We start from the raw sequence: 19,021 nt of genomic DNA on the forward strand, positions 1-19,021 counted from the left end.
GGAACTTCAGCACAGCGATAGCTGCAGGAGCTCAGCCCTTGTCAAACCCACAGCGGGATCACAGTGTGTACAACGTGAGTGTATAATTTACTTGCAGTAGCTAAAAGGCGGATTGTGCCATGTGCGAATGCTCGATCCATGCGTATGCATGCATGGGTAGTGTCCAGGGTGCATGACTTACAGTTTATATTGCCGTATAGGGCCTTTCAAACTGGCTAGCTGGTTTCTAATATCTGCATGACTGTTGCATGTAATCTGCAAGGTGCTGTAGAGCAGCCCCACGGTACCAACCTGAAGGGATATCATTTCTCAAATGTTTCTTATATGAAAGGCGTGAAGGAAAGTCGCTCTTGGGTTAACAACGTCGCAGGATTCTTCTCTTTGTTCTGTTTTGCCGAGCGTAGCGAGGCTTCTAATCCGGGTCGCGAAATGGGCGTGGTCCAATACGCTTCTTACTAGTATCGAGCTCTCGGTGTGTGTGTGTGTGTGTGTGTGTGTGTGTGTGTGTGTGTGTGTGTGTGTGTGTGTGTGTGTGTGTGTGTGTGTGTGTGTGTGTGTGTACACGGACCTCAAATTTCTCCTCCCCACGACCACGGTTCACTATAAGTCTTACTTCAAACAATCGTTTCCGTGTCCGATTATCGATCAGCAAAAGAAGGATTTGTACAAGTGACCAAACGGCAACAAAAAAGCATTATGAAGTTCTGTCGCTCCATTCTTTTGTATTGTAGCTACGGATTGTCTGTACAATCAACTTAACAATACATGATCAATCCTTACTACACTGTGCTGTATATAACACTGTAGATAGTCATTGTTTGCCGAAATCAATTTTTTCTAGATCAGCAAATATACCATACAGTACCACTGTTGTTACAATGCAACTGAGTACATTTCAATTGTCTTGCTCAAGATTGCCTACCTACCAGGCTTAGATACGTAATCTATATTACTAGGAAGTTTGCATGTTGACTTCCATGACAGCTAGGGTTTCAACAAATACGTATTGTCTAGCTAGGGCGCAGCGTTTCGGTAGACAGGTCAAAGAACTCCTTTGCGACCTATACTCACCAACGCCAGGCATCACCTAGGGATACCAGACAACTAGTTAATTCAATCTTCTTTGGAGTAGAATCTGCACATAGAAACCATAATTGACATCATTTGCTTCATGCATAGACTTTGGATCCCGTGAAGTCATTTTTAATTTCTGAATTTTTTGCTTTGAGAATGAAAAAAGGACGGAAAGGTTTTTCAAACTGTATAGAAAGAACTTAAATTGAACATTCTAGTCAATAAAGTCATTCTAATCAGAATCCTTTTGCAAACTTCTTAGTCAAGTACGCTCATGTTCTTAGCTCAGTGGAAGCCTATGCATGATCAGCATGATCGGACCCAGGCAAATATTGCACATAATTGAGCTGGTGTTCGTAAAATCAGAAATGACTGTTGCTGTTTTTTAGAAGTTTCATTCATTAGTCATTGTTGTCTCACATCTGAATGAGGAGGCGTGCAAATGCTCAATGCCCTTCTAACTGGCAGCTGGCAGAATCTGTTACGCCAACACAACTCCAGGCTGGTTTAGGAGAAAATGGTCAATGTGGATTGTGGAAAGGATCTTTTGTTCTGTTACAGAAGCTGAGTGACCTAGTTGACTCTTTGCTTCAACATCCAGACTTAACTGATTGGAGTGACATTTTGCAAAAGCAACTAGACGAAACAAGACATGTACAACATCCTAATATATGTCAAATTTTTGGAATTGTCTCTAAAGGCAATGAGACAGTGATTGTGACAGAGTTGATGTACCAGACTCTCCAACACCGGCTCACTTTGGGGCCTTTGCTATCTGAGCAGAATCAACTGTATATAACACAGTGTGTTGCAAGTGCAATCAGCTATCTTCATAACCAACCACAGCCTATAATTTATCATTCTCTTACTAGCAAGAGGGTTTATGTTTCTCGGGATGTTCTTCAAGTGAAGCTCATGGGAGTCGCTGTAGCTAGAACTATCAGTTTATTTCCTAGAACAAAATCAACCATGCCAGCACAGTTTATGATCGTTGAGGTAGACAGCTCACTGCAACCAAAATTTGGTGCAGACATTTCTGCCCTTGGAGTGATTACCGCACAAGTATTGTTAGGAAAAGTTGAATGTCAACAGCTAAGTATTTCTGGCAGTAGCTCACTTCAATCCCCAGCAGTGACCCATTTAAAGGAAAATTTGGAAACAATTTCATATCACCCATTTTTTCCTTTAATTGTCAGCTCATTGGGTGAAGAAGTGGACCAATTAAGTGCAAACAACTTTGTTGAACTGGCATTGAATGAATTGACCAAGCGCAGCAAACGAGGTTTTATGGAGCCTCAGAATCTGGATGAAAGAACAAAAATGGGCACAACTTTACCTGCCTCGTCTTCAGAAAGTGTGTTGACTCGTTTAGCAAGTGAGATGAGATGCTTACGTTTGACTGTTTCACAGTTGGAAGACAAAGAAAGAAAGTGAAACCATGAGGTCAACGATTTGCGAGCAAGTATTCAGCGCTTGGATGAAGCAATCAAGTCAGGCGTAATGGACAAGCAAGGCAGTACTAATAATCCGTCACATTTAGCAACAGTAGAGCTGGAAAAAGAAAGATTAGAGAACTCTTCAGTTCTCGACACGCGTGTTGATGCTTGTTTGACTACAGGCAAAGTTTCGGTGTTGTCTCAGAAGACGCTGGTACATGAAGATGCCTGTAACAGAATTCTAACCAATTTGGCTGCAAAACCGGTCATTGACTGGACAGTTACAGCCTATGAAAGCATGAATAACTTTGGTTTGATAGGCCTTCGATCAAGAAATGTCCTAGCTCTGCACAATGATCTTCTTTACATTGCTGATAGATGCTCCGACAACATATTGGTGTTGGATGCGTGTAATATGAAGTACATATTCACCGCGAAGATGGATAAGAGGGATGAGCTGATAGTTGATGGATTAGTTGGTGTGAAAGAGGCAATGTTCGTATCTTTTCTTGGTACAGCTTCAGATTCTCATCGATATCTGTATAGTTACGATATTCATTCTAACTCTTGGAAGTTGGTTTCTATAGTTCAGACGTCTGTTTGCAAATCACAAATGACTGCTGTTGGAGACGTGATTGTCTTTGTAGGAGGACAGGATCGAAATTCTTCAGTGCCTTGTCATTCAGCTAATGTTACTATGTTTGACATCAGGAAACAAGAGTGGGCACAACTAGATTGCATGCCAACTGCTAGGCAGGCACCATCATGTGCAGTTTATAACGGAGAAGTATACGTGGCTGGGGGAAAAACAGGATATTCATATCCATGGGGTCGTTGCAATGCGTGTGAAGTATTGTCTTTGGAGACAGGAAAGTGGAGGTCTGCACCACCTACAACTATGGTAGGGTGTGCAATTGCTGTTGCAGAAACGGGAACAATTGTTGCAACGGGTGGAATACAAAAATCTGTAACAGCTAGGGAGCCTGAAAGCTATTTGGAGATGCTTGATCATCGTTCTGGCAAATGGAGAGAACTTTCAAACCTTCCTAGTGAAGGTCGAATGGCATTCCACGAGTGCTGCTCAACCTTTAACTTAGGAATTAATATCTTCTGTTCCGGAGGAATGACATTGGAATCAAAGTTGTCTAGAGTTGTTCCTGTCTACAATACTCTACGCTTTTCATGGGACTCTAGACTTATGTAGTCAAATAAACTGCTGTTAGCATGCTTAATTAACTATAGTATTCTAAAGAAAAATTGCAATGATTGCCATAGCTTTGCAGACTTGGTTCTTTGCTTGTGTGTCATTATTGTAGAATAATGTTTCTTTTAGAAATCAAATTGCCTAGTATTTTAGAGTAGTGATTCATACGCAAACTCTATCTGCTCATAGTATATGTGGCCGGCTATGTGTGATAATGTCTATGACAAGAGTTTGCTAACCTCACACTCAGACATGAGTCTTATGCTTCTTTGTGCATTTGAGTTCGTAATGTATACACTTCACTAAATTAATAACTAAATCTAACTTTTCCTAGCTAGCTAGTTACTTCTACGAATAGGTTGTACAGTAGTCTCGCGTAGCCAGACCCCTTTCCACCGAATGCCTTTAAATTCTAAGACTTCCACTCATCACTTGCTTCCACCAGCAGCTCACTCAAGCTCTTCTAGCTCATCGCATCGCGACCGTTCAGCACTGCACGTGATTTGCCAAATCTTACTCCCGGATGTTCTTTCGGCGGTGGCTGCTAGATTGGACATCTGGAGTGTGGTAAAATGCGTCGAAAACGCAGCACCACTTCAAAGAAGAAATTGCTGATTTGTCCCCCAGGTGATGAATCTTCAGACATGATGGTTGTAGAGACTAGCACTAGTCACCGTGCTAGGGTTGCAACAGCAAACAAGAGCCAACCTTTGACAAAGGAACTTATGAACATCAAAGTAGAAATTACAGGCAGGCAAGCAGCTGCAGACAGCGCTTGTGCACGGACTCAATTGATTGTAGGTGGAGTAAACTTTGTCAGTAGGAAGACTTGTATCAACTCGCTAGATGAAATGATTCTTACTTTAAATCTTGAAGATTGGTCTTTGATAGTAAAAGGTTTCTGTGATATGGAGTGTGTCCAGGAATTTCACAATGACAAGAAGTGCCCACTTATTGTGTTCCAGTCACTGCAATCTCTCTGTCATCACAGGCTTGCAACTCTGACTGGAAAAATGTCTTCACATTTACATGAGCAGCCAGTTGTTACTGTAGAATTTGGGTTGTCTGAGAGAATATTTGTGGCTGAAACTTGTCAAAGTGGCAATCAACAAAGAAACAGTTATGGACAGAAAGTCAAACAACTTATTGACTTTTTATATCCTCAATCAGGTCATTGTTAGACTTGCTCATTTAATTAAAGTTGGCATGTGGTGCTGATTGATTAATTTTTGCAAATTACTTGGGAGTCTATAGTTGCTCTTGAAATGTGGTGATTCTTGAATAGTGCAAAATAGGTGACAATCTGATTTGTAGGGTAGGAAAATGATGCCGTCTTTGCAAATCATTTGTTATTACAATGTGATGTTGAACTTTGCACTTGTCTTGTAATCATGTTAATTAATTCATGTTAATTAATTAAAAGTAGAATTTTTATGCCGCAATTTTTTGAATAGATTAATTAAGTTAATGTGACCAAACCTATTGTTGTCCTTACTAAGATAGCAATTAAGCCTGTTGGTAGGTACGTTGTACTATTTAGAGATGAACAGACATATACCTTTTCTTGAATTTCTGTGTTTTCAACTACCTAATTCTCCTGGAGTATCTTGACGTTTTATAAACAAAATACTTCCTTAATTAATAGGTTATGTTTTAGAACAAACTTCTAATTAACAATAATAGGACTTTGAGGAGTATTTATGTTAATTGCTGCATAATCGAATTAGAATTCATGAGAATCTGAAGGAAAGAAATTGAAATGTAGTATGATTGTTGTTTTCTAGAAATCATGCACGTGCAAGCTCAAAGTACCCAACCACTTCTGCCTGATATAGACAGTCTATATTCTGCAATTCGTAAAGAACAAAGAACAAGAGGATTACTGGATGCGTTTGATCCACATTATGTTCCACATCCAGCTTTGTTACCCGACTTAAGGAGATACCAGAAGATGGCAGTACAATGGATGATTCAAAGAGAAACATACAGACGAAAAGAAACAGGTGAGCTTTCAGTAATACTCTGACTACCAGTAGTAATGGTGTGGTAGAAAAGTTAGGTTATGCAGATATAACTGTAATGTGGTTCAGTTTCTTCTTATACTGGAATTACTGTATAGTTTTCTGTATATATTTGCTGCTGTGGTATATTGACAGCAATTAAACATTACAATACAATCTGTAATTTATTATTACTTGCAAGGGGAATATGGTATTTGAACACTTATCATACATTGTGATTATGTACTTTCAGAAAGTAGTGTTGCAACAAGACTTAGCTAATAAAAAATTTAGTTACACGTAGTTGTAACTGCTGGTACACAATAATGATTGTTGATCTCAATAATTGTCTAGACTCATTCTGTACAGGAGTGCAAATGTAATACTGTACGGCAGTTTTCAATACTCTAACTTGCAGCATATTAGAGGTTCTGTAGTAGTGTTGCTATAAACAGAATTTTATCCAGACGCTAGAGCTAGTTTTAGTGTGAACAATTTATGGTAAACAACATTGTTAAAGCAAGTTTTAGCATTTTTGCTAAATTGTTTTACTAAATCGTAAATCTGTGCTTATTAGATGAGATTCATCAGTTGTGGCAGGAGATAAAGACGAATGATTCATGTCTCTACTACAATCAATACACTGGAGGGTAGGATGACAAGCAGTGACGTTAGTGATGTGTGTTTGGTATTAATGTATTGTTGGTTGGCAGTTGGTCACGCAAAAAGTTTCTCAAGCCTACATTACCAACTGGAGGAATTCTTGCAGATGAAATAGGACTTGGAAAGACAGTTGAAGTTCTTGCTTGCATCTTAGGTAATAGGATGCCTGACAAACAGCAGGATCTGGTTGGAATTCAAGCCGATAAATTGATGGAGCAAACGACAGATGAACTGGTAGTCCACTGTGTGTGTGGTTGTCAAGAGAAATATCTTTCACCTGGCAGATTGTGGATGCAGTGTGAGGATTGCAGAGCTTGGCTGCATCAGTCTTGTGTTGGTGTCACACCAGAAAAAGATGAGAATTTTATTTGTTTTCGCTGCTGGACTACAAAGGTCCGTATCTGTAAATTGCATCAATATAAAGCTCTGTGTTATATAAACTGTACTAACTTGAATGGTATGAACAAACATTGGTATTATTGGGTTGGTGCACCCACATCATTGTACCAGATCTATTGTGCATTATTTATTTCAGTATGTTTGCTTTATCGATTACAAACCATTGAAATGAGAAAGTATTCAATTTTTAGGAGCCAATTGAGTGCAAGACAACTCTTATCATATCACCAGCATCAATAGCACAGCAGTGGATTGAAGAAATAGAAAAACATGTCCAGCCAGGAACTTTATCGTACATGGTATTTATTTGATTCTTGGATATGTGTAAATGTGTGCTAAGCATTTTGTGACTACACATTTACTTTTTATTAGATTGTTAATAATAAATATTGCTGACTGATTGATTTTGATTGATTTCATTGTTGTCAGATCTACAATGGTGTTGCTCATGGCTTTGTGAATCCACTTAAACTGGCCAAATTCGATGTTGTTGTGACAACATATGAAACACTGAAACACGAAGTGAATCACGTTGGATTAAACTGTTATGTTTGACTCAGTTTTGTGTTCTATGCATTCTTTGCAAATGTTTGTGTATCTATAGATGATGGTGGACGTTCAATGCGGCATCAGAAGAGGTATGTTCCAATGCCCAGTCCTCTTATGTCTCTGAAGTGGTGGAGGGTAAACCATTTGGTTGTAACTTGTCTTGTATATTGCATTGCTTGTGAGTAGATCTGTTTGGATGAGGCTCAAATGGTGGAGAGCACAACAGCCAAGGTATAGATATAACTTTGTTGTAGAATGTTTTGCCATTGCGTGTGTCTATTGTCTTGGAATTGGAGCTTTTAAGTCAGGAGGAACAGATTAATGTTTATGACTAACTGCATGACTCTGTTGTTGCAGTTGACCAACATTTAGAGATTTCACTTTATTTTGCAGAAATCACAGCACAAAAGTTTTTACAATTTGTTTCTGTTGTATGTGTTGTATTTACTACTACTAGGAATTTCCAAAACAGCGCCCAGCCAAAAGACCGACCATTGAGCAATCTTTTGGAAACCTTTCTCATTTGCAGCCCATGGGCTGCTAATGAGAATCAAGATTGTGGTGTGCGATTCGACGTCGGTGCCCAAAGTTGGTCGATATTCCGAGGCTGTATTAGTAATGTGCATTACCATACTACAGCGCATGTACAGGTTTTGCAAACAGACAGCTGTCTTACACTGTGGATTAAAGAAGGAACCTCTAAAGAAATGCCTGACAAGAAGCGTAGGAGGGCCATCAGGTCTGGTCGCACTCCTGTGTTTATGAAAACTAAGTATATAGGCAGGACGTTGCAAGATGGGCCTCACACTTGCTTACTCTGTGGCACTCAAGTCAGTCTGCCAATTTCCAGAGTTCCTACGCAGCACCCGGGCGCTTAATGAGAACGGATATTCTTCCATAAAATCCTATTTTCCGTATTGCTGCCCTGGGTGCTGTTTCGGAATTCCCTGTAGGAGGAGTAAGTACAGTACACTTTGTGATTGAATCAGTTAACAATAAGAAATAGAAATAGTTTGTACAAACTTTTGCATTTGTTGCAATGAGAAAGAGTTTCAACATGTTGGAATACATACTCCTAGACCAAGTTAATAGTAATGCCGTATTTAATGAAATTGACTTTGTGTTACGTGTGTTGTGTGTTGCATGTACATGTGTTTTATAATTTTGTGTTTCATGTTTGTGGTAACAGGCGGCAGAGATGACTTCAAGGTTGGTGTCAATTCACTCTTGGTGTGTCACTGGTACACCGATACAGAAAACTTTACAAGGTTGCGGAATATCCTTTTTGATTTCGTTGTTTTGTGAAATGAGATCTAGTCAATGGGTGTATGATTAGATTTGTATGGATTGCTGCTGTTTCTTGGTGTTTCTCCTTACTCGTGTAATGAGTGGTGGAGAAAACTGTTGTTGTGGCCATACACCATGCATTGTAATGCAAAACCTCTTATTGATCTGTTGAGCCAACTATTTTGGAGGAATGCCAGACAAGATGTTGCTGATGAAGTAAGGAGTCATATGTAGTTGTGTTATTTTTGATTTTTTTAAATTTTTCAATGAATGCGGGTTTCTCTAGAAACTAATATCAATTAATTCGTTAGCGTCACGAAACAAATGCAGTTCTATGCATACTTAAATCGCAAGTTGTCAAGTTTAACCAAAACATCAATTATCTGAGTGGCAGACTGGCTGGTCACGTGGCTTGTGCCACCTTGTGCCACCTCTATATAGTGCACTTGCAACTGCACATGTGCTGCTCTGCTGCTCTTCCATGTAGCTAGATGATTAATGGTCTTGTTGATTGTACTTAGTTGCAACTCCCACCTCATAAACAGAATACTGAGTGGCTGAATTTCTCATCTACTGAGGCTTTCTTCTATCAACGTCAGCAGGAGTCTTGTCTTCAAGAAGCCAGCAAGGTCAGGAGATTGCATATGATAATGCTGTCTTGACTCTGACTTCATGCCTGTATACTTGTGCAATTTATAGGTATTTTCGAAGTGTGGGAGTGGAATGGATACAAGATTAGATTCATTGGATCGACGTGAAGCACACAAGGTATTTGCCATAGATTTAGCTATTCTTGATGTGAGATAATTGAGTATGATCAAAAAATCTGATTATCTTTGAACAGTTATTGTCTTATACTTGGCTTTGCTTTGTATCTAATACCCCGTTTACACAAGAACTTTTAAGCAGGCCAGCCCATGCTGACTTGGGTCAGCTTGGTTTGTAATTGTGGTGTAAACGTGTGCCAGCTTGGCTCGGTATTTCTAGCCAGGCCAGCACGTGCCAGCCCGGCCTGGCTCGGGTCAAATACATCGTGTAAACTCGTAGTGTACTGGAAAACGGGTCGTGCATGCTCATTTGGTAGTCTCGCGTAGCCAGACCCCTTTTCGACACGGCATACTTTGCGCGAAAATGGCACAAATAGCGTGGAGCGAGACGAAGACTTTGTTAGGGAGCGACCAAGATGAGCAAGAAGTTTAGAGTTTGAACTCCGTTGCTGCATGTGCGTAACAGTCGCCTGGTGGTAGACGTACGACGTCTTGTATATGTCCTACGCATTCTCGATATGACTGTTGTAAAGCCATAGAGAAAAAACACGAGCAGCTTGGCTTCTGTTCGTTGCAAACGTGAGCTAACGTGAGCTATTTCAAGCTCAAGGAACTAACGGGTGTGTCATGTAAACGCGGGCTGGAATACTGGGCTGGCACGAGCTGGCACGGTTCGGCTCGGCTCGCTATGCGTGCTCGTGTAAACAGGGTATAACATTTTAATGGATATATGTAGATCAAGAAAGTCATTAATTAAATGAGAATTGCATTTGTATGAATGCATTCTGTAAAGTACTAACCCATTTATTAGATGATGATCCCTTTGCTGAGGCTCAGGCAGGCATGTTGTCATCCACAGCTAGTCAGAGGAAAGTTTATTAATGTTACATTGCAGAAGAGGTGAGTCTGACATCGACCTGTAAAGTTTTTGTCTGCACTATGTTTATGTCTGGTCAGTTCTATCACTATGGAAGAATTGTTAACACGTTTGATATCGAAGACAAGAAGAAACTGTGCTGAATCTCACAGGCAGATTATATTTGCTCTAAATGGTAAGGGTGAATGAGATGAATCAATGAATAGCTGTTGTTCTGATAATTCATTGTTTGTGTAGGTTTGGCTGGCATTCATGCTCTCAAACAGGAGGTTTGTGCTCAAACAGATGTGTTTTAAAGCTGCATTGAATATGCATAACACATGTGATCTAAGATGTACAGTTCATTTTTTCTTTAAATTTAAAGTAAATCAGAATTGTGGTTATGTGCATGTTGGCTGCATGTCAAGCAGACAGGCACAAGGTACAATGTACACTTGGTTACAAACTAAGGGAACAGCATGTTTACTGAAAATTGACTTCTACAGGCCGGTCGGAACACACAATAAAAATATGTACAAGGGGAACATACCTGCAACACAATAAAGTCTCTGACTACATCCTGTAGTAGCCACATCTTCTGGAGGTAGCAGTGGCTGTGTGCTGTAAAACCATACTCTAAATTAAGTTTATTTGTTTGATTGAAACTAATCGCTTGTGGAGTTTGTAGTGACTGCCAATGCTACTTTGTTATTTTGTGTAGGTTGTTGAGGCAGTTGAGAACTACAGAGAGGCAATGCAATCTTGGGAGGAGTATGTAGAAATCTTGAAAACAGACCATTCACAGGTTGTCATGCTTTTATTTGTTTGTTGTGTATTGGTCAGCATTTTGTTTAGAAAATTCACACATTGTACAATCTGTCAAGTCTGCTGAAAACAAACTCAACAGGATGTGGCCGAACATTGAGGGATGATACTTTAGATGAAGAGGTTAATCAAATGACATATTTGCTATGTGTTTGATGGTTTTTGTGTTCTATCTATTTACTAGCATGTATTTCTGACTGCCTGACCTCCTTCCTCATGTTTGTTTCTGTTGGTCTTTGTGTAGCTACAATGTATGCATCTGCGTCAGTGACTGAATCTGACATTTTTCTGTTATTCTTGGTCATGATCACACGTAATTAGTCATGTCTTTGAACATAAACACCCACACACTTATACCACAGTAATCTGCCAGTCTCTGTATTCATCTGTCTGTTTGTCTGTTTGCTGGTCTGTATGAGGCTGCTTTACTTGACTGGCCTCTAACTCATTTGATTAACAACACAGATAGAATTTGAATCATTTGGGGATGTGTTTAATTAAGACAGAAAAAGCTTGCATGGTTGGGTGTGGTGCAGACATTTGTTTTTTGGTATTTGTGTTGTAATTTTCAAATTTGGTTATAATTTTGTATCTGAGTAGGTTAGCACGCTGAAAGATGAATACCTGTCTCTTGTAACAGCTCGAGTCAAGACAGCTATAGACAAACTGAAGGTTATTCATAGTCTTGTTCAAGAAGGGCAGAGCAAAGTACATATTGAAGAGTGAGCATTACAACCTCATGTTACTTTGTAATGGTATTATGTAGTTGAATTCAAAAAATCCGTGGTGGATATTAGCACTGGATATGGCTAACGCTCAAGGTGTTGGACCCCAGCTAGTGAGTTCAGTACGAGGAAAGCTGAGTGAAGCACACACCACAGGTCGACTTAAAGAAATGTCAACTGTCGCTGACAGGTTTTTAGATAACACTTCAATTTTACTGACCAAGATACACACACACACACACACACACACACACACACACACACACACACACACGCGCGCGCACATGCACGTGCACACACACACACACACACACACGCACACACACACACACACACGCACACACACCAAATATATATCTTATGATTATAGCATTCGAAGTGTGCATGGCTTGTCTCTGGTAGTTGACACAACTCTTACAGAGTTGCAGGTAGCTGTCACTCTGCTACTTTAAACTGTTTCTTATTGTAATGATTACAATAGGTCAAACGTGAGAAAGTTGTTGCTATTATTAGCCAGCTAGCTGAAGACTTGCCCTCAAAGAACGATATTCAAATGGCTGCTGTTTGCCATTTACGAAAGTTGACTACTCATTTCATGAATATTGAAAAGTATTTGCGTTTGTGAAGTTAACAAGTTTGTATTTTATGTGCTGTTTATTTAGATGTGCTATTTGTCGTGCTGAAAGCTTGTTGCATGACTATGAGCAAATTTTATTTGCTATAAGAGGAAGTAACACGAGGTTAGTGTTTGATGCTTTCTACCATTATTCTTGCATAAGGTTGACTAATTTTCAGTCGCAATGTTGATGACGAGCTGTTTCCTGAGGAGGTATTTGATGGGCAGGGGGCTGCTGTTGCTGCTGCTGAAAGGCATGCTAACCAGCACACTTTAGTGACTTGGGGTGACAGTGAGGTGGAGCAAATTCTGAAACATGTTGCATCATTTGTAAAGAGCATCAGTAAGAATGGATGTTTACTCTTAGGATTGTTGATACTGGAATTGTTCAAATATATTATTGACTACAAATACTCCAAGAATGAGTAGTTTACAGGTAGAAATATAAGAGACGTTATGGGAGACAATATTTGATAACGCTGCTCATATGATACACTGGAAGTATTAGGCACTAGAGTTGGTGATAGTCTGTTTTGTCTTTTTTGTTATTGCAAGGGATCTCTATTTGGCCATTTTTAAAGATGTAGAGATATAATATAGATACATATCATTACTCACTATATTGCATGCATGTCTACATATTTTAAACAAAAGGTATTTGGTGAGCGTCCATATATGTGTTGTTGAATTGGTTTGACATCTCTACAAATCCAGAACAGTAACTTTGCTGTCAAGTCACTTCTAAAGACATCATATATTGTAATGATCGAAGTTGTTGATTATATGCATATTTTGCTATTTGCTGATGTGATGTCTTTCCAATTTGCCATTTATTGCTTACTATCAACATTTTATATATGAAAGCTATGTCCAGATGCCTAATGTTTTTATTGTGTTTCTCTAGGTCCTACTGATGAAATGCTCTCTGAGAGCCAAGTTCATTTGTCACTTTTTGAGAATTTGAAAAAGGAGTTAAGAGTTAGTTGTTGTTTTTTTGCTATATAGCACATGTTGTTTAACTTATGAACTGATCTGTTTTGTAGGGTTTGAAAGCTGTTTGGCTTGTGCTAGATCAGAGAATTGCAGCATTGGATGAACTGGAAATGGCAACAACAACACTTAGGTTTCGTCAACCAGGAGAGCCATTGGCAGATCCGCCTGATTCATCAGTTATTGAGATTCGTGCTGTGGAGAGTCACCAGCTGCAGTTTCAGTCAGACCTTTTGTTGGGAAGAGAAGAGCTAAGAAAACATCTCGGTCAACTGAGATATCTTCAGACACTGGAGAAGGTTTGCTGTTGCTACTACTGCCCTGAACCAATTGTCTCGAGCTTAACTACATTAACAGCATGGTAACTTAGGCCAAGCTGACATGCGAAGTTAACTACAGTAAGGCTAAATTTGATGTTCTCAATATTTGGAATTGTTTATAACTCATGCTGAGATACATTTGTACAATTGGGAAATCGTAATTGGTCAAATGACAACTTACTGATTCACTGAGAATACACATTATTGCTTTTAGGCTAGAAGTACCCAATCTTCAGAAATTGAGTGGTGTGGCACAAATGTGTAAGGTTGACAACTGCTCTGACATTAAATAGTTACAAGAGTGCAGAAAGTTGGCAAGTTGATCTTGACAGGAGAGTGTGATATGGACTGTGGAGAATTTTTTGTCAAATTATTAGAGGCATACTGGTCTTATGTTTTTTAGCTATTTATTTAACTAGATGTCTTGTAGCAGCAAAGTTAGCTCAATTCTTTATAATGGCTATATCGGCTATTTGTAGTGATACAGTGATGTAAACGTGGGTGTAATCTTATTCCTTATTGTTTTTTAGTGTGAGATTGCAAGCTAAAGGATGTAGTAGTCATGATGGCTAGTGCATTCGAGTTCTTTTTTCATACTGTGTGTGTGTGTGTGTGTGTGTGTGTGTGTGTGTGTGTGTGTGTGTGTGTGTGTGTGTGTGTGTGTGTTGTCTGTGTGTCCATCGGCTGTGACATGACATCAGCCACTGGGGTCCTGGTAAGACTTCAGGTGCTCACACCACCTTCACAAGTCAGTGCTCCTGCGAGTGCCTGGCCTGGCTCCAGGAGTTTGCTAGTGCAGGCCCAGAGTTTCCTGAGTAGCGCACAGGGCCCAGCTTAACAGCTGGGGCGTGACCTCTGAGAGGCATCTCCTGACGTTTAGGTTAGGTTAGGTTGTGTGTGTGTGTGTGTGTGTGTGTGTGTGTGTGTGTGTGTGTGTGTGTGTGTGTGTGTGTGTGTGTGTGTGTGTGTGTGTGTGTGAAACTTTATGATTTAATAGTAGGTAACGTTGTTGGTTGACATGACACCTTTTTATGCTTCTTAGAACCAAGATGAAATATCTGAAGAGAATGTCACACCATGTCCCATTTGTGGAAGTACATTAGGAGTAGAAGTGCGGGTGATTGCCTGACTTTAGCAGTATGCAAAGCATGATTGTGTTGATTATTGTCTTAGTGGAGTGTCTTGACATGTGGTCATTGTGTGTGCTGTTCGTGCTCTTGCTATGTGATTGCCAAAGCCAAAGCTGACAGATCAGGTGTGAAGTGCCCTTTATGTCGTTTTGTTATGCAACCTGCAGAGCTGACATATGTGAGTGTGAACTCAAAAAAACGAAAGGTTGGAGATGACGATATCATTGTAAAGGTCTTTGATATTTTGCTGTGGCTGTAAATTGTAAACTTGGTAAGCAATGAGACGCTGCTTTGACAGGGTAGTCATTCAACAAAGGTTGAAGCTATTGTTCGATGTGTACTTACCATTGAAAATGAAAATCGTGAGGCAAAGATTCTCATCTTCTCAACAGTGAGTCATTTCTTCTTTACATTATTAGATCATTATTTTTATTAAACTGACTTGCATTATAAATGAAGCATACTAAAGCTATGTCGTCTTACTGTGCCCAGCATGGAAAGACAATGCTTTACAATCCTAGCATGTACCTGATATTATTTCCAGCATTCGATTGGGCCTTGTACATTTTCTTTGAAACCAAACACACTTCAGAGTGGGGACATCAGTATGTAGGGATGCGAAGAATCTAAAATGGCGGCCCATACAAAAGTATCCAAACGCATCCGAACGGGATCTCTCAGAACTCCTTACAGAGATCTCGGACCCACGCAGCGCTCAACTTCAAACGTTCCTAATGGTAGCCAGACTATCACCGTTGACACTAAGCGCCTCAGAAGCCAGCTATCGGCAAGTAAAAAACCCGGTTTATTCTTTCACATTTCACTCAGTCAACTGCTGCCGTACTGCTTCCCACAACGCCATGTTGTTCCGGTCACGTGTGTACATGTGACTACCGTTTGGAAGCTTAGCTGCCACTTCCACCTGCTGCTACATGCTTCTTACAGTTGCATGTAACATGGGAGTTGTCGAGGAGATGCAATCAAAGATTGCGTGAAATCCCGGCCGAGCTGAACATGTTTACTAGGACTGTCATTTCCATTTCAAACTACATACACATACTCGATGCATTACCCCTCGTTAGTTTTAGAGCTTTCAATCACAATCTTTTTACCTAAAAATAAAAAAACATTTTGAGAAAATGATAGGTATGCAGGGATGGGTATGTACTTAATCATGCTCATCTCCTACATCACAATCCAGTACTCTAAGTGTCACACACAACTGCTGCGTTTTAATTAATTTAGGTAAAGAGCATGATTAAGTACATACCCATCCCTACATACCCATCGTTTTCTCAAAATGTTTTTTTTATTTTTTTACTACAGTCCTACACACCCAACCAAAAAGATGGCTGTCATCTTCAAATAACCAGTGCACATTGATAAGTGGTGTGCAGATGCAGCTAGGTGGCACTGTACTGTATACATAGACTGTTGTGAAGCGTAAGTTTGCTTTGCATGAGCAAACTGCCTAGATGTAATCAAACATTTTTTCCAGTGGACTCGAGCGGTATCAAAGAACTGTATTCACATTTTCTATAATGTTATGTTTGCAGATCTTCTTTCTCAGTGTAGTGCAGTGCTGGTGTCACTTATCCAACGCCCTTGAGACCAGACCCCTGTTGGATAACTGAAGCCATTACAAACTCAACTATTGTTTATATTATACAGCGTTTTTCCACATTAGGCATTCTGAATGTAGATGTGAATTTAAACAACCAAATGTCTTATTGATGTAGAGATAAAAATTATACTTTTCATAAGGGATTGTAAATTTATATAATATGCAGGATGCATTATCTGTCATATCATTACCCACAGCTTGACCAGCAGCGTGTCAGATAAGGTTGGATAAGTGACATGCCACTATAATTGCCGTGATACTGGTGTTACAATAGAACTTTGTGTTTACAGCAATTTTTCGGGTTTGTTGTGTCCAAATTTAGTTAGCAAGTCACTTGATACATTTTTATGTATCTAAACTCATTTGGAATGCATAATTTGAAGCATTTTTAGTTATTATATTTCACAGTTGCCAATTAGGAGTTAAATGTAGATGGAAATGATTAAATGAACACAGTGGCAAGCTTGGCATTCAGCTGAGCATGTATTTAGATAGAAGGAAGTGACTGTTGACTATAGGAATGCATTTAAATTCAAACTTCCAGCTCCTATCTTGGTTGTAGCACCCTAGCTTTGTCTGCGCCAGTCAGTGTCCAATATTTGCTTAGAATAAGTGACATATCCCACTTCCGCTACATATTGACCAGTCAATATATAGGGCCCCATATAACTGCCTGGGCTACTGGTGATTGACCAGTAAATATGTAGCAAAAGTGGGATCTGTCACTAAACGAATTCCTGACACTGATTGGCGCAACGTCTCAGCTGGGTGCTACAAGCCAGTTATAGACCGCTGACAAGTGTATAAACGAAATACACACAGCTGCACCAACTCACTGGGCAAAGCTGAGTGTATTTTGTTAAGTCTTCCTACATGCTATGTTTATTTGATTCATGCCTTCTCTTGAATACGTCTATTTTGTGCATTTACTGTAATATTATTTATGCTATTTATGTGACTGATAGTGGATGAATGTGCTGGACATTGTGGCTCGAGCCATGGATCAGAACAATATTACTTACAGACTCATCAACAGTAGGCAAACTTTTCAGGTACAGTGCATATTTGTCAGTTTGCATTTGCCTGGTTATATTTGTGGTTAACGTTTGTTCTTTGATGTAGAGAAACCTCACTGAATTTAAACAGAACTCTGACATTAGGGTATGCTTAATGCCACTACACTCTGGATCAAACGGATTGAACATCATTGAAGCATCGTATGTTCTCTTGGTGGAGCCATCTTTGAACCCAGCTATTGAGCAACAAGCTGTAGGACGAGTTTACAGGATCGGACAAACAAAGTCAATTACAATTGACTGTTAATTTGTACTATGAGGTTTTTGACAGTGGTCGTTTGAGCAGGTCAACACATGTTTATCGGTTCTATGTTAACCTTACTGTTGAAAGTCGTATCTATGAGGTATTTCAGCAGAAGTCGGTGGCAGTTTGTCCTGCAGTCAGGTTGGCCATATTTTTCATTGGAACTTGCACTTGTCATTCATTATTTAAATAGACTTGTAGTCAGGCAGTTTGGTTGTCTTGTTGAATTTTTGCATTGATGTTATGGTTCAACTTCACCAGCAATAGTACCAGACAGCTAAAATATAGCTTTGTGAGTAACTAGCATCGAAGTAGCTATAGTCATTGACTTTAATAGGTGTAGTAATGTTTTGGTAATGATCAGCTGGACTGATCGAAGAACCCAGGTAGTGACGTTTGCCTGACTGTACAGGACTAGAGGCGCATTCGATTGGGCTCTTTCAGTCTCTTCCGGAAGAGCACGCCCCTCTTCTAACTTTTTCCACCTTGGAAGAGGTTGGAAGAGGGGTGTGCTCTTTCAGAGTAGGTAGAGTTGGCTCTTTCAACTATAGCAGCAGACTGTAGAAGTTGGAAGAGGGGCGTGCACATGGAGCAAGAGCCCAATCGAACGTGACCTAGTTAATGCTACAAAAGTTACACATGTATGAGCGCGTGCGCGCGCACACACACACACACACACACACACACACACACACACACACACACACACACTCACACACACAATGGACTTTACTTATCATTTAATTGGCTTTGATGACTAACTTTTAGGTCAAGGTTGAGAACAGAAGGTGAGCAGTTGACGCTTGGGGATTTGTCTCATTTGTTTGAAGACAATGATGTAGCATCTTCTGAAAGTGAAACTGCTTGACCAAAGGCATTCAAGGCCAGAAGACCATACCTGTTTTGTCATTTGATTGCTAGCTATAGCATATAAGATATATGTTAATGCAATGTGTATGCGTAGAGTCTAAGGACAGCATTTGGTAAATCTACTTATGGAATGTTTGGATCATTAACTTTAGTTGGGTTTAAATTTTAATGTTGCCTTGAAGGCTTCATTTCGAATTGCAGTTATGATAATGATTATGATAGTGATCATGTCAACGAGTATTTCTAAACTTAATTTCATAACTAGAACGGAAAACAATGAGTACGGAAGCGCACCAAAGTTATAGATAAAGGTATAAAGGTATGTATTGTCGCAGATTGTAAGTCTCGGTAGAAGCGTTAAGTTGT

General features: G+C 39.7%; 2 protein-coding genes across 6 annotated transcripts; both read left to right on the forward strand.

Moving 5' to 3' along the window:
* The first annotated feature begins 40 nt into the window (after positions 1-40).
* Positions 41-3,853, forward strand: LOC134194965 (uncharacterized). Its single transcript, XM_062663955.1, has 2 exons — positions 41-74; positions 1,464-3,853. Exon 2 carries the CDS (start codon positions 2,575-2,577, stop codon positions 3,712-3,714), a length of 1,140 nt encoding a protein of 379 aa, XP_062519939.1. The 5' UTR covers positions 41-74; positions 1,464-2,574; the 3' UTR covers positions 3,715-3,853.
* Positions 3,854-3,965: 112 nt separating this feature from the next.
* LOC134194438 (E3 ubiquitin-protein ligase SHPRH-like) lies at positions 3,966-18,922 on the forward strand. Of its 5 annotated transcripts, XM_062663358.1 has the most exons (33): positions 3,970-4,884; positions 5,499-5,717; positions 6,292-6,364; positions 6,428-6,611; positions 6,675-6,770; positions 6,968-7,075; positions 7,206-7,320; positions 7,381-7,460; positions 7,512-7,556; positions 8,515-8,593; positions 8,662-8,828; positions 9,134-9,241; positions 9,312-9,380; positions 10,191-10,279; positions 10,337-10,431; positions 10,494-10,525; positions 10,957-11,040; positions 11,091-11,183; positions 11,661-11,768; positions 11,827-11,975; positions 12,156-12,213; positions 12,267-12,394; positions 12,448-12,525; positions 12,581-12,744; positions 13,306-13,379; positions 13,445-13,690; positions 14,754-14,822; positions 14,885-15,073; positions 15,140-15,232; positions 17,431-17,517; positions 17,588-17,766; positions 17,828-17,926; positions 18,554-18,922. In XM_062663358.1, exons 1-33 carry the CDS (start codon positions 4,287-4,289, stop codon positions 18,651-18,653), a joined length of 4,155 nt encoding a protein of 1,384 aa, XP_062519342.1. In that variant the 5' UTR covers positions 3,970-4,286; the 3' UTR covers positions 18,654-18,922. The 5 variants fall into 5 exon arrangements, with proteins under 5 accessions (XP_062519344.1, XP_062519341.1, XP_062519342.1 ...); XM_062663357.1 differs by having other exon boundaries at positions 3,968-4,884; positions 6,428-6,770; positions 14,885-15,046; XM_062663356.1 differs by having other exon boundaries at positions 6,428-6,770.
* Positions 18,923-19,021: the final 99 nt, after the last annotated feature.

This window comes from Corticium candelabrum, chromosome 19 (assembly GCF_963422355.1).
Source record: "Corticium candelabrum chromosome 19, ooCorCand1.1, whole genome shotgun sequence".
Classification (NCBI taxonomy): Eukaryota; Metazoa; Porifera; class Homoscleromorpha; order Homosclerophorida; family Plakinidae; genus Corticium; species Corticium candelabrum.